The sequence below is a fragment of the Atta cephalotes genome (genome assembly GCF_000143395.1).
Source record: "Atta cephalotes unplaced genomic scaffold scaffold00041, whole genome shotgun sequence".
NCBI classification, from domain to species: domain Eukaryota; kingdom Metazoa; phylum Arthropoda; class Insecta; order Hymenoptera; family Formicidae; genus Atta; species Atta cephalotes.
This window is the reverse complement of record NW_012130105.1, coordinates 107,429-134,240: the sequence shown is the minus strand read 5'-3', so window position 1 is coordinate 134,240 and position 26,812 is coordinate 107,429. Positions and strand designations below refer to the sequence as shown.

At 29.8% G+C, this 26,812-nt stretch overlaps 1 protein-coding gene across 1 annotated transcript in view; it reads left to right on the top strand.

Annotated features, from left to right (window-relative positions):
• Positions 1 to 2,534: 2,534 nt before the first annotated feature.
• Positions 2,535 to 26,812, top strand: part of LOC105622157 — a 29,779-nt gene continuing 5,501 nt past the window's right edge. Inside the window, exons 1-4 of the mRNA XM_012203587.1 lie at positions 2,535 to 2,589; positions 23,794 to 24,037; positions 24,573 to 24,772; positions 25,220 to 25,423. Coding sequence (XP_012058977.1) covers positions 2,535 to 2,589; positions 23,794 to 24,037; positions 24,573 to 24,772; positions 25,220 to 25,423 — 703 coding nt within the window. The remainder of the gene's footprint in view (positions 2,590 to 23,793; positions 24,038 to 24,572; positions 24,773 to 25,219; positions 25,424 to 26,812) is intronic.

Below are 26,812 nucleotides of genomic sequence, written 5' to 3'. Positions count from 1 at the left end.
TATATATATATATAAAAGTCTCCAAAAGAGATATAAAATGTTCAAGATAAAGCAAAGGATATGAGACTCTTATTATAGTATATGAAGTATTATCTGCTTTTTGCATAATTATCCACTGCTTATCTTGACACATTGAATGTCAGCTTATAAATCGTATGAATTGTTTTGTACACATGTTACAATGTTTATTTTGTATTACATAGAAAGTTTTCTATGTGTTACAATTACAAAAAAAATAGATCTTAAAAATTTTGCATGAATAATCGCTGATGATGTTATTATCACATATCCTTATTTTATGTCCTTATTTTATGTGTCATGTTTTGTGCATATAATTTTATACATAATATGTCTATCTATAATTATACCTATACGCATATTGACCAATTAAAATCTTATCAACTTTCCAATAATTATATTGAAAAGAAATTAAGATGAAAAAAATACATAAATTACAAATCGATACAAGGCTTGAGCTTTCTGATTATTTATTAACTTATTTAGCTTAGTATTTCCTAACCCAATTTCTGTTATTTAATTTTTATCAAAATTATCAAATACTGGCTATTTAAACATTACATTGCAACTGGTCGGAAATCTCTAGGATGTTTTTTTGATAATATGTTAAATGATAAACAAATTATATTTTTAAAAAATACGTTTCAAGATTATATTTAACTTTTTTAATGCTTTTTAAAACTTTATATCTATTCATGCATATAATATTTCTTGATATATTACTTTTCTGTAAGCTGTAGTAAAAAAAAATCTTCAATTTATATAAATACATTATTTCAGTATATCCATGGACGTAGCCAATAGAGGGGGGGGGGGGAGCAGAAGGACCATGCCAAAGAACAATAATAATTAAAACCGCTTAAACGGATTATGTTTAATGAGACAAGAAATTAATTTTAGAAAAGAAGAAAGAATTAGAAATGAAAGTTAAAAAAGTTGAAAATTTCAGATGGCTAGTATTATAAATTTAAGTTTCTTCAGTTAAAAGAATCAATTTACAATTTTAAGAGAAAAATAAAATTAATTAATAAATAAATATATGTGACTTTGTGATTTATCTGCCAGTAATTAATTAAAAATAAAACTTAAATGTAAAATTAAATTAAATATAAAACAAAATAAGTCCAATAATCCATATCACTTGACTACTTTTCTATCCTATTCAAAAGTTTCTTGAATTTTCCCTAAACAAAATCCTGACTATAATAACTTAATATTTGTTACTTTACAATAATATTTGTTACTTTACAATAATATTTGTTACTTTTATCAATAAGTTTGTTAATTAAATGTTTGTTATTATATACTTTTGAGTTTTGATAAATGAAATATTCTGAAAATCAAAGAGACTAAAATTTTAATACAAACTAATTTTCAGTTATATTTGATTTCTAATCAGTAGCTTAAATTTCAACTTTTATCCATCGCATTTTTTCACGTCATTTTCTAAGCTGAAGAGTGTCCTTTCTAGTTTCAAGGTACGATTCCCCAGTGTCGTCTTTTAAAGCGGTGGAGAACTTGTGAAGTGGAGGAACCGACCGGTCGTCGTCTTACTAAACCGTTCGTTGCTTGTGACAGGTAAAGAGACAGCGTAACACCACGGTGGGAGTCAGTTCTGTTATAGTAGGCCACGAGGCAGCAACAACTCTCGTGCTCCTGTAGACCTTGCTCGCGTACACAGCGCACGTTCGGCTTCGCTCTCTCTCCTCGTTTCAACACGCGCAAATATCATACTGTTAAAAAAAAATCACGTTGTGAGCTACGGCGTTTCGAGAGATTAATTCCGAACGAACGTTATCTTGTTGGTGAAATTGCAGAAAAAAAAAAGAAGAAATAATTCGAGGCAAGAATCGTGTGAAAACAATTGATGTTCAGCCATCGCAACTTTCGTCGCACGTTTCGGAATTGAATAACTGGAGAAACGTGAAATCTGGTTCCTCGCGAATATCCGTGCGTTCGTTATGGATATGTTGGAACATCAGTAATAACAGCAAACTTGCGCAAGAGAAGCGAATTTGGAGTCGGATTTCTTTCACGGCGGAGAAAGCAGACGGCTGATTGAGTCGACAAGTATAAAATAAACCGCGATGTAGCGTTTCCTGTCTCTATCTCAATCAGTTCTGAACCACAAAATAAATATTCACAATGAGGAAATCGTTCACGTTTTAATTTTCTTACATTGATAGCATGACCTAGAACTATCACCTAAGAACTATCACTTGGAACACATTCCTAACAAACTAGTGGCGATCTTTCAATGTTGCTATACTAGAAAAACAAATGAACCATCGGTCTTGCAGGAATAAACCAGATCGAAAAAAAGAACGATTTATCGATTCTTTTTTTTAATACATAGAATACATAGAAACTTTTCTTGCTGGCTTTAACGTCAAGTAAGATAACGTCAGAATGCACAAATCTTCCTAATGCGATTTACCGTCGAATGATGGGTTTATGACCATCCACAATGATGGTGGACTTTTAAAGAGGTTTCCGGGATTGTCTAGAGAGGTGAGATGATTGGCAAACTTCTTTTGACTCTTTGGATATTACGATGGACCAGTTTTATCGGTAAGCAATATTTTAATACAGAAGCTTTTTACAGAAATCAAACGAGTTTAAAAAGTTATAAATTTTCAGGAAACAAAACTTCTCGTTTTCGAACGTTTATTGCATAAATATGTAATTTTTATCCGAACAAATAATAGATATGAAAACAATTAAGATTTAAATTATTAGATTTTCATTAATATTTTAAGGACCTATTAAAAAAGAAATAAAAACTTTTGGACTTATTTGGTTTTGCAATAATTTTGTATTATCTATTAATTATCTTATAATACTTTATATTTACATTTACTTTTTTATAACATTAACAATGATAAAGATGGAAAAGGAAACATTTGTTCTAAAGAACAATAGGAATTTTTCATTTTTTATTTATAAAATTTTATAAATGGTTCTTAACACAAACACTCTTTACAAATAATAAAGTCTTATATTTTCCATTTCACATTTGATTTTTGCCAAAACAAAATTCATGATTTGACGTTACTGATAAAAAACAATTTGACTTTATAACGCAGAAAAAAGTAGATTTATTTGATTCTTGTGTAATACAAATAAATTGTGTAATACAAATTGTGTAATATAAATAACATACAAATAAATAAATAACATTAAATTAATTTTAATGTTATTTATTGTCACAATTCTTGAAAGTTCCGTAATGATCAGAGTCAAAAAAAACGATTCAGTAACGGATTACTGTATTTACAGTTTTCGTTCTTTGAAATAGAAGGAAAAAATTACTGAACTTTAAACATTGTAGAATATAGAAATACAGCAGTTTCATAAAGATTTTAATTTTAATTTTTTATTAAAAAAAAATTGCGAAAATAATTGCGAAAAAATTTTTATTAAAAAAATTATAACCGTTTTAATTTTTAATTTTTTCTGATAAAAGCTTTATAGCTATACTCTACACATATAACATTTTTTAAAAAAGACAATGCAATAGTTTGTTTTTCAAGAAAATACACATTTTAAAAAATGAAGGAGGTTATTTTTGGAAAAAAAGTGTGAAATTGTTGTATAAAAGAGTGATTATTATACTAATCAGAGATATACTAATTAGAGATATAAACTCTCAAGCTTTTTAGGGTCAATTTAACAAGTGTGACAGCGAAGGATTAATGTTATTAAAATATTAAAATTAAAATTTAACTAAGTTTACAAAGCAAGTTGCAATAATTCACACGATTAAAAAATACATAATAAATAAATTTTCATTTAATGGATAAATTTAATGAATATTTTATTTTTAAATGTTTTCATTAACATTTATTTTGAATGGTCACTCTACATAATGTCTTTTAAATATCTCTTTTTGCGACACATGCATCTAAATGACATGTTTTTTAAATATATTCATGATCCGAATTTACTTATCAGAAATTAAAAATTTCAACGTTAATCCTATAAATATCACAGCTGTATCACAGCAGTATTATTATCGATACTTCGTTAAAACTTTCGATAAATTCAGCGGGAATATATATAGAATATATATAGAATGTATATAGAATTTAATAAATTAATTAAATTAACGTCTGATAGCTAACGTCTATCGCTATAATTAATTAATTTTACATAAGTGCATATTTATTTTACTATTCTCCTTTTTCTTCTTTCCTTTAACTTTCTTGTCATTAATTACTAAAGATAATAACTTACATAATGTAATCGCTTAATTTGAGAGAAAGACGGTTTCGTCTAAGACTTATAAATATAGTCAGACTTTAATAGATTCTTGCTGTTGTTTCTCGCTATTGTTTCTCCGATAATGCATTCATGGCATACAGTATCTCCCTAGTTGCAACAAAACGTTGAAATCAGAGGCGACGTGTTTTTTAAGCGTATTTCCAGACCATCGGATTGGCCACTGTTTTCACTTGGGCACTTTGCCCGAAAGAGATCCCAGGAAATGAAGCGTTCAAATGTATTTGCGTAGAATTTGCATTTCAATACGGAATTTCGAATTTATGCACGTCGGGAATATATTTTGCAATACTTCTTGACAATTTTCAACGTACGTTCAAATATCAGTTGCAATTAACATAATTTTTTAAGAATATTACTACGCAATTATATTTCTTGTTTTCATATCTAATTTCCTTGTCTTAATATCTATAATTTTAAGAGCAATTTTTGTATCATACCTGAAAGTTAACATTTCGAACGCATCGAAAAGCTCGGTTAAATACAAAAAAAAATTTATAAGTTACGTAATCTAATATATAAAGACCAAAATGAAGAAAGAAAATATTGAATATATGAAAATCTAAAAAAGATAAGCATAAAATATTTATAACACTTTTTTTTTATATTCAATTTCATTAATGTATAATAAGATTAACTTTAATCTCGGTTTATTTACTGTTTATCTTTCCTGCCATTTTAAAAATTAGAAAAAGATAAACACAGTAAGTTAAACCAAGATTAGAATTAATTTTACATCGGTGGAAACAAGAATAAAGAGACATTAAAGAAATTGAATATTAGAAAGACGAAAACTAAAAAAGGTGAATGTAAAATGTTACAAAGAGCTTCTCTTAAATAGACTTTTCTTCGCATTGCATTTGCCGTGTAAAATTACTCATGCTCTTTAGGGTCAATGAAAAAATTTGCGGGAGAGAGATTTCATATATGTATATATGCATAATGACATAGGTGCAAATTTCACGGACGCATTGCTGCAATAAACGTTCGGAAAGGTTACACCAACAGCAGTGAAAGCGACGTTGTACCAATATTATATGCATACATGTGAGAGATTAATGCAATGATCTCGGATAGTCTCGCGCAATGACGTGACATCCGCATGAACGTGCGACTGAATTTCCGTTTTCGCGACAAGAGATTGCGCCTTTCCATTTATTCTGAAACTGATTTGAAATCTCGAATCGATTCGGAAATTGATTTATTAATAGTAAACTGAACAAAAAGAATGATTTTACTAAAAGTATCTAATTTACTAACAATCTAAAAATTTAGCTAGATCCGAAAATTATTTTGTTGGACTAACAAAATAATTATGTAGAATGAGCAATGCTACATTGAAAAAAATAATCTGATAATATTTATCAAATGTTAAATGAAATAATTTTATTTTTCTAAATATTATTAAATGATGAATTATATTATTATTTTTGCTGAATGTAATTATCAAACTTTTTTCTCAATGTGCGAAAAATTTTAATTCTAGCAATTAACTTGAGTTATATATTTATTTTGATAATTAAAAAAATTTTTAAATCTGTGTTCTAATTAAATTTTTTAATATATTGTAGAAACCATTTTTTCCGTATGGTTCGTGCGATAATAAATGCTATGTTATTCGTAACTCGATAATTGTTTAGAATTATTCTAGAAAGTCGTAATAATAATTATGCAGTCAAATGTAATATGCAATTTCAGTGAGATTTAACAATGAATCGTATTCGAGAAATTTGCAAATATTTCCTCTAGTAAAAAAATTGAGATTTCTATAGCTCAACGTGAAAGTTTGTCTAATCTTTCCATTCATCGTGTGGCGTGAACTGAAAATTCAAGTACCATAATTCTTCGTTACAACTTTTAAATGAATTGTCTGTTTCTGATTGAGGAAATAACGCAAAATATTTTGCGGTCTTCGTGAAAGCATTTTGTTCATACGGCCGTGAAACTGCGGCCGTTACTTTTATATGGCCGGTTATACATAACCCAGCAAAATAAAATTTTAATCAAAATAATCGTGTAGTCGTTTACGTTCGCAAAGACGTATGAAGATAACGGAAGGAGCAGGAAGTACATATTTTTAATGGCTTCAAGCTTCCAACGACACGAAGAAAGCCAGATCCTCGTTACAGTCACAATACATGACATTTCAATTATATTAAAAAGACTGAAATTATATATACCGCAAACATATATTTTAATTAACAACACTCTCTCTACTGTTATTCTTTAATTATTCTCTTGAGATTATTTTTCCTCGTGTGATTCATTCAAAGTGTACATTCAAATAACATTAAGAATGTATTATATGTATTTTATTTTTTAATAAAATTAAAATAATATAAAAGGATTACAGACTTTCTAAATTGTATATGAAAGCAATGCAAAATGTTTAGCAATTTAAAATCAGAGACTAAAAATTATTTTAATAAAAAGTAGACATTTTAAAAAAATAATTAATATTAAACAAAATAATTAATATAATTAATATAATTAAACAAAAAATAATTAAGATAATTAAGATAAAAATTTTCATTTAAACTATAAAATTGTATTATTGAACATAAATATTTATTAAATATAAATTTTATTTTGTACTTATATAACAATATTTTTATAAGAAAAGCCTAAATTTTCAAGTTATTTTTGCAAAGACTATATACCTGATACATTCTTAAATCATTAGGCTTTACTAGACAATAAATTTATGTTTCTAAAAGAAATGAATATTGATCTTCTACATATCGATTTCGTTGATCATAGTTAATTCATAAATGATATTTTAAGATCGAATTCCTCTATGATTCATCAATATGATGCGAGCTATTTCGCGAGTCATCACGGATTTAACTCTTTTTTCTTTACAAAATACATGGCTCAATATCACCTTTCTCCAAGCAATTAATTTCTCTCTGTAATGCAAGAGAGAAACATAGAGACAAACGCAGCACGCATGAGAGATCGTATCTCTTGTAGTCGGAGAGCATCGTTTATTTTCAATTAGGTCGAGTCATTTCTACCCGATAGATGATCGCCAATCAGTACATCGGTTAAGATAATATCTTGAGCGAAAAATATCTCTACATTCAATTACATAAATCAATATAAATACTATTCGAGATGATTATACTGCTATATTATTAATACCAATATATTAATGTGTAATGCTAAACAGTGTGATTTTTAGATCAGCATTGTTGTAATTAATTATGAGATCTAATCTCGACAAATAAAAATATGAATCTCCATTAACCATACCATCATATACAAACATGTATAAAAAATAAGACTTGATAACTACTTAATGGGATCGAAAGAGAAAGTTTTCCAAAAAATATTTGCTGTTTCCAACTGGGCCACAAGATCATTGATCTTAATAAATAAATCGAAGTGACTTTCGAGTGACAGAACAAAGAATTGGCTGTCAAACTAACAGACTGTCTTTACTAGCAGAATTTGCGATTTTGCAATAAAAAGATTTGGCGAATTTAAATTCTCCGTCAAATAATAAAATATTTTATAAAACGAGAATAAGAAAATATTATGTAAAATAATAATACATCTCAAACGTATTTGTTATACGCGCAATATCAAGATTAATGACTATCGTACCTTCTTTTCGTTCCCTTTTGATGATATTTTAACCAATCTCTATCAAATTTAGGTCATCGTTCCACTTTAAATCCACCCACGAGATCTTGTGGAACGGTTGAAGTGGAAAAAGATCTGCCGGTGAACGTCGGATTTTCAACGGCAGTTAAGCCGGTTCCATCGTGTTTAAAGATATAAGTTTTAATCTTTGAGAGTCATCATTGATGTCATTAACCCTTCGGTGCCCCCATGGTTTAAGAGTGAAAGGAGTCAAAGTGGCCCATACACAATAAAGACTATTGCGCAAACTTGTTGACGCGACGTATGTAATGCATTTCAAAGTAGCACGACGTGCATGCTAGAAAAATTTTGTGCAACGGTAAGTTTGCGCAAGTTGTTACGTAAGAGTAAAGATTCATATGGAAAATTTAATTTAATTTAATTATTTTATTTTTTATTTTATTCTTGTTTTAAATTTCTTTACAATGTTTTAAAAACCTAGTAGCATTATTATCAAATCGACAATTAGTGTAATTGATATTATTATTTCAGTTTTAATTTATGACTGCGTTTCAACTCCAACAGTAAATGCACTTTATATAACTGAAAAATGTATTATTTAGAATTTGCATATTGTCCCCTTACTTTACTAAAAAAATTAAATTTACCTAGCAAGGAGAAAAACAATATTTTTAACAGAAGATTATTGTCTAATCAAATCATAATATCAGCAAAAGATATATTCTTAATACGATTATGTCATTTTTATCATTTTCACTTCACAACTCTTAAAAAAATCCTTCCTTTTGAACTGTGACAATTTTTTTTAACTTCTTTTTTGAATTGTACTGATTTTGACGATTTCTTATTTAGTTGAGTTAGTTCATTTATTGATAGAATAATAGTAATGTTTACTTAACTTATTCATGTAAAATAATAACTTAAAAAATAAGAATTCTCGTTTTTATAGTTGTGTCACTTTTAAAGTAAGGAAGCGATAAAAACATTAGGCATCAAAATTTAATCTTAATCGTATTGATTTTTTTTCCTTACTTATTTCCTTACTTTGATTAATTCATATAATGGTAGATTAACATATATTATTGTTTAATTATTTTATTTTTCACAATGAATTTTATTTCATGGATAGTGAGATAATAAAAAAGTGAATTTTCATGTTTACTAACGAAATGTTACAGAAAAAAATAAGACATTTTTTCTTTCTCTCTACGTTGTCTGCATATATTAATCGCACTAAGTTTTAACAAAGTATTATCCAAGAGTTTCAAGATGTTTCAAGAGTTCATAAAAAGCGCCTTTAGACATATGCTTGTACGAAAAAAAAATTGCGGAGTGACGAGATGGCATTACCAGTCGGCGAAACGAAAAGAGTGTTGATTTTCATATTGTATGTGACAACCGACAATCACAAAACGGTCCACGAAGAAAGCGCGGATTACGTCTAAACAAACCTGGAAACCTGAGAACGTCTGATTATCAAATCACTGCGTAATACCAATTTTACCATCGTGCAAAATCAGCCTTCTGCCGCCGTTAGTCCCATTATGCCGATTATATTGTTGTTTCGTAATTATGCCCAAAGGAGAGATCAGATTCCGGGTTACGAGGAAGCGAGGTGACGTTTTCAGTCCGTTGCTTCGACGACACTGAAATCTGACAGGGCAGGAGAGAGAATGAATACTCGAAGAGGGGAAAAAGATTGAGCAATTATTTCCAGTCGCGGCGCGTTGTTATACCATGACAGAACGATTCGACGATGACAGTAGCCGGTCGCGAAACGGTATCTCATAATTTCTTTGTTCCCTCTCAAGATGACATTGAATTTACAATTTACGTCAAGCAAGATTATCCAATAGAAGGAGGTATGATTGACCTGGAAACGTGACTTCCTGATAAAATATTCTGGTTTTGAATGTCGTAAGCTCTCTCAGTGTCATCTTTAATCTCTCCAACGGAGAAACCCCTTTTGTGGAATACCATAAAATTAACTGAAACTATCTGGCGTGGCGAACGGATGAGAATTATCGTTCATACTTTCTATTCATGTCATGGAGCTTGATCGTCATAAATACACAGCAAAGTATTTATTTTAATTTTTCGCTGCCAATGTAAAATGCTCGATTTATCGATACTTTCGTTTTTTTGTACATTAATTCTGGACAAGGATATAAAGTTTTTATTACTTTCAACATGTGGATGTACTGTACATTTATCATCTCTAATCGAATCTATATAACAGCGCGTAAAATTATCGTGCTAATACATCATGTGCGTTTACTACCTGTTCATACGGAAAGAATAATTTTACTGAAATATCTAAAAATTTAACTAAATAGAAATTCGAAATTAATTTTGTTTTTTGGATCATCAAAATAATTATGTAAAACGCTAAAATTTTTGCTGAAACTTTTTGTGGCATTGGTTATCATTTAAAATTCCTGTTCTCAAAAAAATATGGTATGTTTAACATCTCTGATATGGATTTAATACCCATATGATATCTGTATTATTATTCTCATTGTGTTGGTATTAATATTAATATCAACATAATGTGTATTTCAAGCCTTTTTATCTATATCAACATCATCATAGTGTGGATTTAAAATCCATAGTTTTTAAATCCATATCGTATTAACATCAACACAATGAACACAAACATCGTTTTTTTAAAGTGTAGGTACGTAATTATTATTTTGATGATCCAGTAAAATTATTTTCAAATCTATATTTAGTTAAATTTTTAGATACTTCAGCAAAATTTATTCTTTCTGTGCAAATATTAAATTTATAATTTCAAATTAATTAAGTTAGAGTAGAATGATATTACGTACATTTGCGATAAATTTTCTAAATAACCGGCTGTAATTGCTCACATATATGCGTATATGTTTGTACATACATACATAGGGAGAAGTCGAGAAATTCTAGAACCGATGTTAGATACTTTCTCTGGCAAAACGGCATTCATTTCCTTTTTCTTTTCTCGTCATGAATCCTCTCTATCAGCCAGCAGCCAAGCTCTCTAAGGAGCTTCCTGAATAATTATTAGACATTGAAAATATAATCTACCATCGACGTATACTAAAATATGATTTACTTCTCGTTAGTTCTATTTATTAATTTTCTTCTTCGACGAAACATGTATCTATTTGAACATCCGCAGTTTGTTAATCGTCACTCTGATCACTCAGCAATCATACTCGTTCAACTTACATCTCGTTCGAGCGCTAAATACTTTGCGATAGATAATTAAATAAGATCTTCCGAGCTTGGATCAAAATGAAAAATATAACCAAAGATATTACGAATCACGCTGCGTTGAAAGTTAAAAAGACAGAATTATTAAATAGCGGGTGAGGTAGCAAAATTTTATTTGAGCGTCATGCCACGTTGAAAGTTAAAAAAAGGTAAAATTACTAAATAAATCAAATTACGCAACGAGCATTTTAGTAACATTAGTAAGACTAGCAATTTGTGGTTTAAATAGTTTCACAAGAACTTCGTCTCTTCTGAGAGATGTCAGTTTAATTTATCTGCCGGAAGGAACCGTCTCATTTTCCACGGCCGATGGTCAAATGACTGGTCATAATTTTGCGCATATATCTTTGCGATGGGAAAAAATAATGTGTTGTAAGTAAAAGGTATTTAAAGTTATTAACGCAAACTTACGTCATCGTCTATTTTCGGTTTAATTATTCACTTAAAATAAAAAAAAGTTAATTATTCTTAGCTACAGAAAGAATGAATTTATTGAAGTAAAGTCTAAAAATTTAGTTAGACACAGATAAAAATTCTATTGGACCATCAAAGTAATGACATAAATCTTAATAATCTAAATCTTAAATATAATGAACAATGCTAAAAAACATTCTGATATTTTAGTAATCAATTTATATTTTTTTTACATAATTATTTTGATAATCCAACAAAATTATTTTCAGATTTGTACTTAAATTTTTAGATATTTCAGCAAAACTATTCGTATACAATAAAAAAAAAAGATTGACTGCTGCAAATTAGATAAAGTATTTTTTATGGTATAGCATTTTTAATTGATTGCAGCAGTCAATTTTTGATTGCATTAACCTATCAAAATCTTATACTGGCATTGCAGATAGGCCAACGCAACCAAAAATTGGCTGCTGCAGTCAAATAAAAATACTATGTCATATTTTACCACCTAATTTGCTGCAGCAGCCAATCTTTTTTTTCAGTGTAGTTAATACATTTTTTTCGTGTGCATCGTTGCTTTGTTAATAAATATTTAAAATGTAATATTCAAAATAAAAAATATTGATGAAATATTGACGATGAAACCTTATTATGTAGAAATATATAATAAGGAAGAATACGCCATAATTCCTAGTCGTGTAACGTTTGAGAAAGCTATTCTTAAGTTTCAAGACGGGTTTCGTGTGAGATTTCTCAGCTGAGTATAATTATCATGCAAATATATAAAAACTATTTCGAGAATCTCGCTATTGTCCGAATCATTTCAAGAATTATAAATGCTTCGGTAGCTCGGACATTTATCGGAGCGCGCAGGAAGCGATCGTGCGCAAAGTTTCATGAGCGCAAACAAGACTCCGCGTTATTATTTAACTGCTAAACATCCACTTCCGCAACGCCCCAGTTTCTTGTAATTTTCTCCAAGTCTCGCGCACACAGTGCACGCAAGTTGTGATCGACGATTACGCAGTGGCATCGACCACAAAGGAGACCTTGAAACGAGATTTATCGTATCCTCAGCCCATCTCGGTGAAACTCGAGAGGTGCAGCTGCGAGGAATCGGTGACTTTCATCGATGGTTATCACGACACGCCCACGCTTTCCGTAAATTCCTCTTTAAGTATCAAACTGTCCGTTTGTTGTCTGACTACGTGACGATTCATGCTTAGATAAAACTATCATGCTTTCTTATTTAGAATATATTTCCCGAATATAATTTCTTACATAATGCAATTTGGAATGATTCTATTTTCAAATTTTTAAATAAAATTTTAATAATGTAATTAAAATAACTAATTAAAATTTATATAAACAAAATAAGGAAAGCAAATCTCTAATTCGTAAGTAAGTAACTTACGAATTAGAGATAATAGTAATAATAACTTAATTTAAACAACCTAGATATGAGCAAATAAAATGTTTAAATTAAAGTATTTAACAATTTAAAGAAAAAACATGTAAAATAATAAATGATAAAGAAAAAACATAAAATACGTTTTGGCTCACAGACTCTTCATCAGTTATAAATAAAAAACACATAAATGATAAAAAAATTTTTACGTAGTCTTACATATTAATTAAAATTAAAATGTAAAATAACAATGAGAGGCCAAATCAACAACTAAACGAATAGTTCCATTATAAACTATTAAAAATGTAAGTAGTTGTAATATTCTTATAACTATTCATTGTTTAACGCGAGAATTACATTAAATTCATTATGTAAAATAATCAGAAATGTAAAATTTAATCAAGTTTAAAATTTATATATAGCCACTGTGCAATAACATTTTTGTTTTTAATTCGTAATTGAAACATATAATGAATCCTAATGGCTTTGAGACTTTTCCTAATTTTTTATATAGTAATAATTTGGAATAATTTTATGTTTCACAATTTTATTTTTCCTAGTTTTGAACTTAAAAAAATTAAAAAAAATAAAATTAATACATAACAAAAATTTTAATAGTTTACGAATTTTAGTAGATTTTTGTATATTCCTTTAACGAAAATATGTGTTGCTATTACAGATTAAGAAATTATTTTAATTTCAAGCGCATGTATATTGGAACTTAATGTCGTTAAGATTATTGTAATTTTAATGTATAGTTGTTTGTAAATTAGCTTCAGTTGGATTTACTTTAATTTCTTGTGTTTGTTTTTTCATTGTAAAAGAGCAAATATGTCAAGATCAATTTTTTATCGAGCCTCTCTTTTATTATACTGACACAAGTGTAATAATCAAGATACTTATACTTGAAGAAGTTAGACTTTGCTCGATAACAGGTGATGTACGTGATCCGCTATTTGCTAGCGTGCGAGCATTAAAAAACGGTCTAATGAGCGAACGCGTAATTCGCTGGACATTTGCATGCACATGTGCGATCGGCATTGTGCCCGTAAAGCGCAACACTGATAACGGTACTTCAATGCAACAGAGTATAACGTATGATCCGTAATGATTTAAAACGTTTTTTCCTCGTACTTCTTGCTCTTGCATATTTCACTCACTTGGAAATTTTTTATTTTATTTACTTTAGAACATTTTGTTTACTCGAAATTTTTATTTTTATTTTTTTACTTTAGAATCATGACTTTTTTCAGCGGTTTGTGACGCCTAAGTTTCTAAAACCTTTTAAATCTCTCACGTTAGATTTGCTAATAATTAACACTTGACCATTTTGCTCACTCAAACATTTGTTTATTTTATTTACTTTAGAACCACTAACTTCTTAGCAAGTCATGACGCTTAAGTTCCTAAAAGCAAAGTTCTCAAACCTCTCACTAGATTTCCTAATAATTAACACTCAGATACTTCGCTCATTTAGAAATTCTTTTTTTATTTTATTTACTTTAGAATTATGATTTCTTCCGACCAGTATATCATACTGTCTAAATTCCCAAAATTTGTTAAGTATTTCAACATTAAACTTGTTGATAATTAACATTCAGATACTTTGCTTATTGAGAATTTTTTTATTTTATTTAAAACAATGACTTCTTTTAGCAACTCGTGTGATGACTAAGTTCTCAAGACTTGTTAAATTTCTCATTATCATCTTAGAATAAATAATTAACAATCAGAATATATTAGGTGTCGCCAAAGAGAAATCGAATGTAAATGAAAACAACAAGGTCTGTATGTCAGTTTGTAAGGTGTGTTCTAAAAAACGAACACTGCTGTTTGTAGAACATGTTTCTTGAAATTGCTCAATAAATCTGAATGGCAAAAGGTGGTTCAGAATAATCGAAATAATCTATTTCGACAAACATTCTTGCGAGGAAGAAAGAGAGAGCTTCGCACGACGGGATTTCGTCGCTCGTCAGGTGCACGTAGTATCGGTGCAGCGCGAAGGTGTCAGCCTGATCACCTCTGAGTTCACTCACCTCAAGTCACTGGAAACTGTGTCATCAGCCAATTTTAAAATCGCTACCAGTCTCGACCCTTCTCTTACCGTCGATCCTCCCGTTCTCTCACCGTGGGATACTCCGTGAGCCGCAAATAGGCCGACTATCATTGTCTTTGGAGATCACAGAAAATCGGTGTCTTCGATGATGACCGACTCGGAAATTATACCACTAATTTCTGAGAACGAGATCGCGCGAAATCATGTGGCCTAAATCAAAAAGCAAAACCACCTCGATAATTATCTTCGTGATAATTATTCGCAAAGTGCTTAGTGCTCTTGAATCGCATCATTATTCCGCCAATTGACAATTGACCGCCAAATGACAATTTCTCATTAATTCTCTTAATTTTCTCGATTTTGTGACATAGTACATAGTTATTATATATTTATTTATGTAGGGTGTCCCATTTCATCCGCCCGCATTATTTCTTAATGATGTATTCTTCATCTAATTCCGAGTCAATCTTTTCTCGACGGAAGTGTCGAGACACATGTCTTTCGCATGATTAACGAACGTGGATAAATACTGAACTAAATAATAATAGAAGAAAAAATGTACGACGAAAGCGCAACGTAGATCGTAGTACATGATTTAGTCGGAATTAATTAAGACTCCGTACAATTATATGGAAAATTGAGTCTCGGTGAAATGAGTTAGTTTTCACATGTAATATAGTTAATGAGCAAAAGATGTCACAAACACAGGGCTCAATAATGGATCATTTGTTATCTATAGTCTAATGTATCAAAGATACGAAACTTGAACAGAACATCCTTGATATTCCAACAAACAAGTGTTATTTATCGTTATTTTAAGATTTTAAAGACAAAATGACATCTTTAATGTTATTTTGATGTCAAAATGACGATAAATAACATAATTTTGCTGAGACATCATTATAGCTCAAAAACTATTCATTATTGAGCTTTATATATATGGACGGTATTTATAATCCGTTTTTATTTCAAGCCTATCTTAAATAACATCTTAAGATATTAATACATCTTACGATATTTTAAGACTGTAATAAGATAATCTTAAATATAAGACTATGAATATTAATCTGTGACATCTTTAGTTCATCACTTTATAAACTACAGTGTATGTGAAAACTAATTTATTTCATTGGCACTCAATTTTCTATATTAATGGGCTGGTTCTTTCATTTGACTGCTTGATATATCACCGTTATGAATCGATGAATATTACGCTCTGGGGATTCTTCGTAGAATTGTGTCATAACGAAATTCAACGGTCTGAAAATGCAAGGTATTTCGAGAGGCAAACTATGTGACTCGTTTCGCTTTCCAAGGACGTCGATCAACGATGTGACGAAACGATCAATGGATCGCGTGCCCATGCTCTTAATGACACGCGCTCATATGCTACTTCTGATTCACGTGAGAGGATTGCTATGAGGGCCTGCTGTCTACTGCGATTGTAAGTCTTAAATCGAGTATAATATATGTACTTACGAACGCGAAAATTCGTTGTTATTATTCATTACGTAGACTGCAAATTCAAGTATAATAAGTGACTTTATATATTTTTGTGATTTAATTTTCCATGTAAAAACACATTATGTTGCAAACAATAATAGATTTACGGAAAAAATAATTTTACCGAAGCATCTCAAAATTTAGATAGATACAAGTCTGAAAATAATTTTGTTAAATCATCAAAATAATTAACTCTAGCATGATGAGCAATATTGCAAAGTTTTGATATTATAGTAGTTTGGGTGTTTTACATTAATTAATTTGATAATCCAATGAAATTATTTTCAAATTTGCATTTAGCTAAATTTTTTAATATTTCAGCAAAACTATTCTTTTCGTGTACACATTTAAAGTACACGAACGTCGTACACGAAGTACTTTACATCGTAAAGTATAGAGTTATTTTTACGCAGAAAACTAAATCACGCATGCACATTAAAAATACTTGCCCATCTCGCCGCGATTTTTGTATGTATCCTTTTTATACACTTAAATTCCGTTCTAATAGTTTAAAGAATCATTTTGTTATATACAATACACACACACACACACACACACACACACATATATATATATATATATACAAATACAGAATGCAAAATTTTGGGCCATCATATATCATTATTAAGTCTAAGATCTAAAAGATTAAGAAAGAAGATTTGAAATATATATTCACTCTTTTTTAATTAAGAAAAGAAATTATATGAAAGCACTTATTATTATATTACACACTTGAATTTGAAGTGCAAATGTACCACAAGTTCGTTTGCTATATATCCGGCGAACACTAAATCTGATTGTATGCTAATGTTTGGTACAGTCAAGGGAACAAACGGCTTACAAATATAAACATGAATATCCCAATATTCGCAATTGATGTTCGTTCAGCGTTTATTCATTGAATGTTTATCAGTTTTAGATGGTGAATTTTCTTTATTGTTATTGTTGTTCTCGATTGTTTGCTCGCAAAAATTATGTCTGTAAAAGTACGAAACGAACACTCAGCAGATCCCGTTGCAAAGAGTCGTGATCAGACCTCGCCGTGACGTACCGTTAACCCTGCTCCTCCTCGTTTGTGATCGTAATCGGTCATCGTTCACTTAATCCGCTTCTCCCAATTAGGAATGTATGAGTGACCGTCATGTCACGAGTTGTCGATCTGTTACGAGGAAATGATTATTCTTCAGATGTTACTGTGAATTGTAAGCTTCCGTTATAATATATAAGTTCCCCTGAGATAAGATTTCGCTGTATTTTTATAACTGTAACTCGAAAAAAAGTAGATTCCTAACATCTTCGTACATAAGATCTCTTCTTGTAATTAGTTTAGTCTCGGGTCAGTCCCATTAAAAGGAAAGGCGGTGAATGTGGGGCGCCTTGTACACACGATACCTTTCTATGAACATGTATCTCTGATAACAGATTTCACACGCGGCACTCGAGTGTCGAAACTTCGTAGTCGAAACCGTAGCAGAGCAACAATGCCATTGTTCGACAACAGTAATAAGCAATGTATGTACTCGGATTAGGTTAACGTGAGTGAAATAGCTTTAATTAGTGTTTCACCGGCGAAGAATCCTCGGAAAATATATAATTATATGATACCAAACGATTAATGTTAGTGTTAATGATATGTTGACATCATACTTTTCCACACTCGGGTCAATATAAATCGACAAAAAATAATTTATTATTAATGACGAAAGAGAAATTCGAGAAGACACATATTATTGAACGATTCCTCACAGCTCGTGCCATTACCGTGTAATTACCGTGAATTAATTACTGTGAGACATATCGTGCACAATATTACTGTGTGTGATATTTATCAGATAAATTCAATGATATTTTTTTACTAATGCCTGTTTCTACCGTATGTAATCTCGGTGTAGATTTAACTTACTCTTTTCTTAGTTTAAAGAATTATAAAAAGAAAAAATAAGAAGAATACATAAAAAATAGATTAAATAGTAAAGCTTGCTGAGCGAGTTTAACATCTGTAACTGAAAAGATTTACTGGTTCATTATATAAAGAAATTAGTTTGTAAGCAATTATCAATGTGCTAATTTAGTTAATTCCTTGCTAAAATAAAAATTATAATATAACAACTGAAAGAAAAGATTGACTGCTAAGCAAATTAGATGGTAAAATATGACATAGCATTTTTAATTATTGTAGCTGCAGCAGCCAATTTTTGATTGCTGCAGCAGTCAATCTTTTCTTTCAATGAAGATAATGAAAATTATTAATGTAATAAGTTTTTTTTATTACAGTAAAAATATTCGCCATCTTAGCTAGTACGTTTTGTTAAAAATTTTGATCTATATATTTGATTGATTTTCATAAAAATAAGTTATCTTTGCTGTATTAAAGTTGTTATTACAATAAATATAATTACCTATCGCTAATTTTATGAAGCTATACAACATTGCTACTTTAAGAAAACAGACTATAGATTTGCTGAATCAATAAATCAATTATTTTAACAAATCTTTTTTCCGTGAAAAAGAATTGAATCAAGATTAAAATTAATCAACATTGAAACAAAAATCGTCGATTTATTAAACTTTGATGCGATTGAAAGAGTAGAGTGACATTTAAAAAATTCTATTTTTTTCGATGAGGACTTTTTAACTTGGATTTGGATTCTTGTAACCGAATCCACTTTACTCATTTCTTATTTCAAGTAAAATAATTACGATTATTTAGGACGTTAATTGCGAAAATGAATTAGATAAAACGTGACCGTGTGGTTAGAAAAGTTAGAAGCAATGTTCTCACAAATTATTATAAATAATATTAAATAATATTAAATAATATTAAAATCATACATTTTGCTAAAGAAGAGTAAAAATTTTCTTGTTTCTATTATAGAACTGTTTTTAACCACTTCAGGACATTCCTCAAGTTGTTTTTCGCGAAGAAATATTAGTATTTTATCAGAAAACGATAATGAATGTCACATAAATCATTGAAATATTGTTGCAGACAATCTCTAGTTCTTCTCTCCGCCTTCGGTATCCGTGATTTCCCTTTTTCACCGCTCTCCCTCACTCGTTCATTTTGTGGAGCAACTTTAGTGAGCAAAAAGTCGAGCGGCACGCTCGCCTAAGTGACCATCGTACAACGACTAGTACTTCTCCGAGATCTCCCAGAGGCCTTTCCGATTTTCCTTTTGTCAGTTTCTCCGTTGCAATCAGTCCACTGGCATGGATTCTCATGCCTCTCCGTCTCGTTTTTCGCAAAACGAGTATCAGTCAGCAGATCGCTTTATTTTCACGAGTCATGAGAATGTAAATTAATCTGCCAACTCATTCCCATAGCTTCATTAAGTCGCTCGTACCAGACGCCTAGTTCCCATTCACTCCGATATGGAGACGACACTTTGGACCGCTTCTTTTGCCTTCTATTCTGAGGTAGCACTGGTCAAAACTGGGTTGTAAGGTCAGGATATGTTCGCCGACTCAATCGCTAACTACTTGACTTGCAAAGCGACGAGCATTAACCTGTCCAAGACGGTAAAGAGCGACTATAGAGAGAATGACCGAGTCTGCGGTTCGTCTGGAAAGCATTCTCCGGAATATCTAAATTCGGAATAATTGACTATTAAATTTTATAAATGTCTTCTTCTTTTACTAAAGAATACGACTTAGTTTATCACTGAAACCCATTTACCTTTAGTCGTTAATGGAAAATTATATATGCCTTGACAGCTTTGTCGAAAAAAAATCTATTCCAAGTTGGCCAGTAGGGTTTGCCATTAAAAAATAATGTGGCAGAAGTGGGACGCTTTGTATGTACGTGACGTGACATAAAATTTACGCGTAGTCATTGCAAATACATCGTTCGAGACAGTACGCTAAGAGGGTTAAAGTGTCACTATTTTCCAGTTACTTCGTAGCAATCTATTGTACGCGACAGTTCACTTCCTGTTTGTTTTATATTTTGAAATATATTGGAAAAAATCGTAAATTGCTTATGGCGTTATTAAAAAGACATTTCAATCAAATGGGATGAACGTTGCAGTTTCACATCGTAAGAATCTGATGGATAAAGAACGATTTAGGACAATGCGAATAATAATTTTCATCGCTGACCGTCGCTAACTGTAAAATTATCCTAAAATTGCGTAGGTATCCGCATGTAATGTCATAGATGCGTTGGGAATTCTCCGAGTCATCTTGAATGATTATAGTATTCTTCGAAAGAAGGATGGGAATCATAAAATTTAGGTATTCTTCTACATTCTCTTCGCGCGCAGAAAGTGTATAAGCAAGTGTATATGATATGGCGCTATCTTAATCATCTCGAAGAATACAATAAAATTCACTTATAAATAAACATAAAATGTCTTAATTTTTCAACGTAAATCCCTGACCCCTATATTTTTTAGCATATTTTTCTAGCATTATAGATCTTTCACAGTTAAGATTTTTCAATGAATTTTGCTGCGGTATTGTTTTTCATCTTTCTTTAGCGGTGCATTACACAAATAACATTTGATAAAACACAGAACAATTATTGCAATATGCGTTTTCTAATTGTATATATTTTACTTTCTCTAGAACATTACGGGGTTTTTCTCCAGAATATTCTCATATTCTGGATTCAATAGAAAAACTATTATAAATTTTTCTTCTTAGTTTTCAACGTTTCATCTCTTCATTGTATCACGTTAAATCGATTTTAATTAAAATTCATAATAAGAATAATAAGTAGCAAATACATCCTTGGCGAATTATGTTGAACATTAATAAATTTAATGTTCATAATTTAATTTTCATAAAGACTTTAATAACGCCAACTCTCTTACAAGGTCAGACTCTGTTTATTCATTTACTATTTCGAATTGTGATGTCAGAAGTGAGAAATACCCTAAAAATTTTGCAAAATTTTGCATATTCTAATATGAAAATACAATTCAATAAAACAGCACTTATAATCGATGAAACTTTGTTTAAAATATATTAAAAATATATTAAAAATTCTTTTCTTGTTAATTAAATAATAAATAACCATTTATCTGGAAATAAATTATGCATATACTAAAAACGAAATAAACTGTAATATGTCTACAACAAACTATTAAATTAATAATATTAAATCGATCGATTAAATTAATAATATATAGAAATTAATATGTTTAATTTCTCGCTGAAATAAGAAGACAATTTTCAATTTATAAATTTATACCATTGATTATATAAATATTGTTTTATATTAAAAAATATATTTATTCAAATATAATTTGTAAGAATTTGATGTGCTTTCTTGTTTCTGACGTCATAATCTGAAAAAATAGTAGTGAGTGAACAGTAGCCTTAATTACAGTCGTTCACTGTTGAATAATTAATCGTCTTCTGTTAACATTTTCAGTGGCATCAAGCTGTGCTTGTAAAAGGGAAAACATGGAAATCACCGCGATTTAAATTAAATACGCTTACAATGACTTTAATGCCACATTTACTGACACGCACGGTCGCGATTGCGTGTTCTACTAGTTACAATTCTTTATCGATCATTTTATGTAAATTATACGTTATATATTATAAATTCTCAATAACATATAAAATTCATCATACTTGTTACGGGCTTTTAACATTGCTGTAACATTCTTGAAATATTTACAATGACTTAAATAAGGTATTATTATTATTATTATGCTTGTGCCCCCCCCCTCCCTTTAGTAATTATTTAACACTATGTGTGACGTATGATTTATTTTTATCATATCCGTTGTTTTTATCAATTATTTTGCAATCTTTTCTTTTGAAAAAGAAAAATAAATAAGCTTCTTCAACTGAAACCCAATATTAAAATTCAATAATTATCACTTAAATCGTCTCTTCAATTAAAAATAGCTTTGGATCTAACAAAAAATCTAATATGACTTTTAACACTGCTGTTCAAATAAACGTATAATATTCAAATAAAAATAATATTCAAAAAACATCCTTGACACCAATGTTCAAAGTAAATTTATAATAATTTAAATAAAATTTCATTACATTTTTATTTTAAATTTTTGTCAAACTATCTAATACTGTATAAGACTTACTACTTACTTTATTACACTAAAATATCTTTACGATTTATCCGATTACTTTTATCAACTTTGCAATTTCTATTCTGAAGAAAAGAAGTAAATAAACTTCTTTATCTGAAACTTGTTTGTTGAAGAAAAAAAAATAACTTGAGATCTAATAAAGATTCTGTTATAGTTCTTTTGATACCGTTATAACATTCAAAGTATTGGGTTGTCCGGAAAGTTCGTGCCGACTAAAATTTAAATTTTAGTATACATTTATTAAATTAAAATTTTCTGCGTTTCAATTTTCCTTCAACATCGGCACGAACTTTCCGGACGACCCAATAGATTTATAACGATTTAAATCAAATGTTATTATATTTGTCTTTAACAATTGCTACATAATATTACGTGGAACGTATTATTTTATTTTATTAAAAATACTTTTACGATTATTACTTGTTTTACCTGATTGTTTTTTTTGTAATCTTCTCTTTATCTGATTGCTATTTTGCAATCTTCTCTTCTGTAAAAGACAAATAAATAAGCTTCTTGGCCTAAAGCTTATTTCGTTAAAATTCATCAATTACTTTTGTTAAGAAAAAAAAAATAACTTGAATCTAACAAAGAACCGCAAACTACAGACATTTGTCGATGCCTTTTATCTGATCAATATCTTAGGAGCACTCCTCTGTTAGGAGTGTGCATCTGCTACAGATTATAATTGAATTACGGGACTGGTAATAACAAAATTGATATAATAATAAGCAATGAAGCTTAAAAGAGGGAATACCTATCATTTTATCAAGTGTAAAATATTGCTGTAGCGTTCCAGGAAATTGTTATTCAGGCGTTATACTAATAATGATAGCGGCCGCAAGCCATGAACCGGGAAAGCCGTTACAAATATTAGCGCAAATAGCGTACCGAAATGCTCTTTAACCATTGAATAAACTTTACTTGAATTTACAAGAATTAGATATACACTTTCAAAACTAAACATACTCTTTCGAAACGTGATTGATAAAATAATTGATAACACTTAATTTCTCCAATTTCTAATAACAAACGGTTCTTTAATTAAATAACTTTTTACATAAAGTTAATTAATTCTGTCTGTTAGCTAAATTTATTAACATAAAATGACGCAAAACAAAATGCATTATGTATCTATAAATGTTATATGTATCTTTTTTCATTATGTAACAATATTTCAGCAGAACCCATTGCGGGACAGGTGTTCTCGTCTTTCGATGAAAGTTTGGACGAAAAGAACGACGCGGAAATTTTTCGCGCTGTCGTCGAGTCAATGAGACAATGGATGCTTCACAAAAGAGTTAATCATAGAGGAAAAAGAGAGGTGTCCAAGGTTTGCTATGAGGACATCGGATGCTTCGAGGATACTGGACCCTTCAGTTATTTGGAGATGCTACCGTCACCGCCAAAAGACGTCGGAACTAGGTAAAAAATACGAAAGATATCTGATAGCATGTACAAAAAACGTCCTAATTGACACTAATTAAAAGTGACATAACATTAATATTATATTTTCACACTCAATGATGTAACTATTATGTAACATCATGTTATATAGCCTTGGCCGAAAGTATTAATAATTGTACTTTTTTATTTACCTAGAGTTCTTTTATTTACTCACTTATTAGTTATCAGCATTATATAAGTTTAAAGTTATTTTTTCAAAACAAAGATAATTCACAGCAAATGTCGTAAGTCAACTTTTAATTAAAACATTAAATAATAGTTATATATACTAAAATGCTTAATACTTTTGACCCAGATTACATTTTATTTAGTGTGAAATTACAACATAGACGTTATGTTACCTTTATTTGATAATCGACTAGGGTGGTGTAAACTCTATTATGGAAAATATGTGATATTGTATTACGTGATAATGTGTGCGTGAGACCATATAATTGCGATATAAAATATTTTCATTTTAAAAAATTGTGTAATTGGCATTCTCTTTCGCCAGATTCATCGTATATGGAAGTAGAAAGGCAAGATCGATCCCTATGGAAGTACCCGCCGATAATATAAATGATAACGTCCGCCGTGCCATAGACCCTAATCTTCCAACCAAAGTGATCGTGCATGGATTTGGAAGCGATTGCAACCATTTATGGGTTTACGATATGCGATCCGCGTTAATGAGCATCCACGATTGCAATATAGGTATTTATGTAACAAAATTTACGTAACTATTTTAATGGCTCGTGTCCAACTGATCTTAAGAAACAAAAACCTGGCCTACATCTCTTAATACAAGAATTTGCAGAAAGTTTAACGGTAAACGTTGCTTCTCTATTTTTTCTAACAAAAATATATTATTTTATAAAGTCTATTAAATATTATAATTATTTGTCAATAAATTAATTTCCTTTAATAATGCAATAGTGAGGCTTGTATAATAATAATATATTTATATGTTTATAATTATGCTGTTTAGGCATAGATTGTGAGATGCAATTATATAATTTAATAAATTCACGAATGTTCACTTTTTATTCATAAATATGTAGTAATTAAACAAGTAATTACGGTTCTTACAAGCATGTATGCATAAATGTTCTTTTCGTTGAATGCTAACTGCATAATTTTAACTGCATTACACACTTCTAGTTTGCGTGGATTGGGGACCTGGTAGCGCTGTACCCAATTATGTAAGGGCAGCGGCCAATACACGATTAGTTGGCCGACAATTGGCAAAATTAATTCGTAGTTTAAACGTGCCGCTGGAAAAAGTACATTTGATAGGATTTAGTCTGGGAGCCCACGTAGCTGGATTTGCCGGTGCTGAGCTCGGAAATGTCTCTAGAATTACCGGTAAGTCAAACATTTCACACATGATCACTGCGATCTTATCGTATAAAATTTTACGTAAAATCGAGTTTTACGTAATTCAACAGATATTTAAATAACAACTCTTTATGGTGAAACCATAATGTATGCAAATCGAGTCTTCAGGTAAGGGAGATCGACATCGATTGTCACAGTTTTTGAATGATAACTTTAGAAAAAGAAATGGACGTAAGATTTTAAAGCATTATATAAGTTATAATACATCTATATATTAGATATTAAAAAATTATATATTAATTAGATATTAAATATTATCTTGACTACATTATCGTACATGACTACATATTGGCAAAATATTTTCGACAAGTTTCAAGAAAAAAAAAACATTGCATGTTATTCAAGGCCAAATATATTTTAACCTTAATCAATTTCGAAATTTTAATTGATATTTATAGGTTCAGTGTACTTTAAATTAATACATCTATGTTTAATGTTAACATAATTGAACGTATTTTCTTTTATTTCAAAGATTAAAATTTGAATAATAAGATTATGTAACTTAAAATTATGTAAGATCGTAAATAATTTTTCACAAAGTAGTTAAAAAAAATTAAGGTCCTGGATTCGCGAATTAACCGAATAGGATTGAACTATTTTTATCTAATAAATATATTTTTTAAAAGCGATATATTTTTTATATTACGCATTTATATCGTGATGTGATTTTCAATTTATTCTATGTATTACATTTGCAATAGCATCATTTTTCCTACGACATTAACTCAGATCATTGTATTCATTTGTATTTGCATTGACTTGAATTGTCAACAATAATCTCCGTGTAAATTTCTTGTGTGCAAAATATCTCGATGATCGCAATCTGGCCAATCGAGCACAATCTCTTGCGTATAATCGATTATTAGAGAGTAACTGTAACAAGGTCCCGCTCTCGGCAACCATTTCGATGCATTTAAATGCTTGCTGCATTTTATGCCTCTTACCTCGACACGCGCTGATGCCTTTTAATCGAATATCAACACGGTGAATTATCGATCGTGAGTTTTTTTCACTAATTGTAAATAGGTACCATATGTATACTTGGGTTTCTCCGGATTTCTTTTTCCGGGATTTTGACAAAATGGGACGAGCATTTCTCAAATTTTAAATTATTACACTAGGAAAAATGTTTTATTTTATAAATTAAAATTTTGCTGTAACTACAAAAATTTAGTTAAAATATACCGAACAATAATTGTTATAAAATATACCGAATAAAATTATCTTATGTAAAATAAATTGTTCAGTTTATATAAACAAATTTTTTTGTTATTTATAAAGCAAAAAAATGTATTTCATAGAAGCAAATTTTTTCTTATATGTGTAAATAAGAAAATGGCTATTAAAAAAAATGCT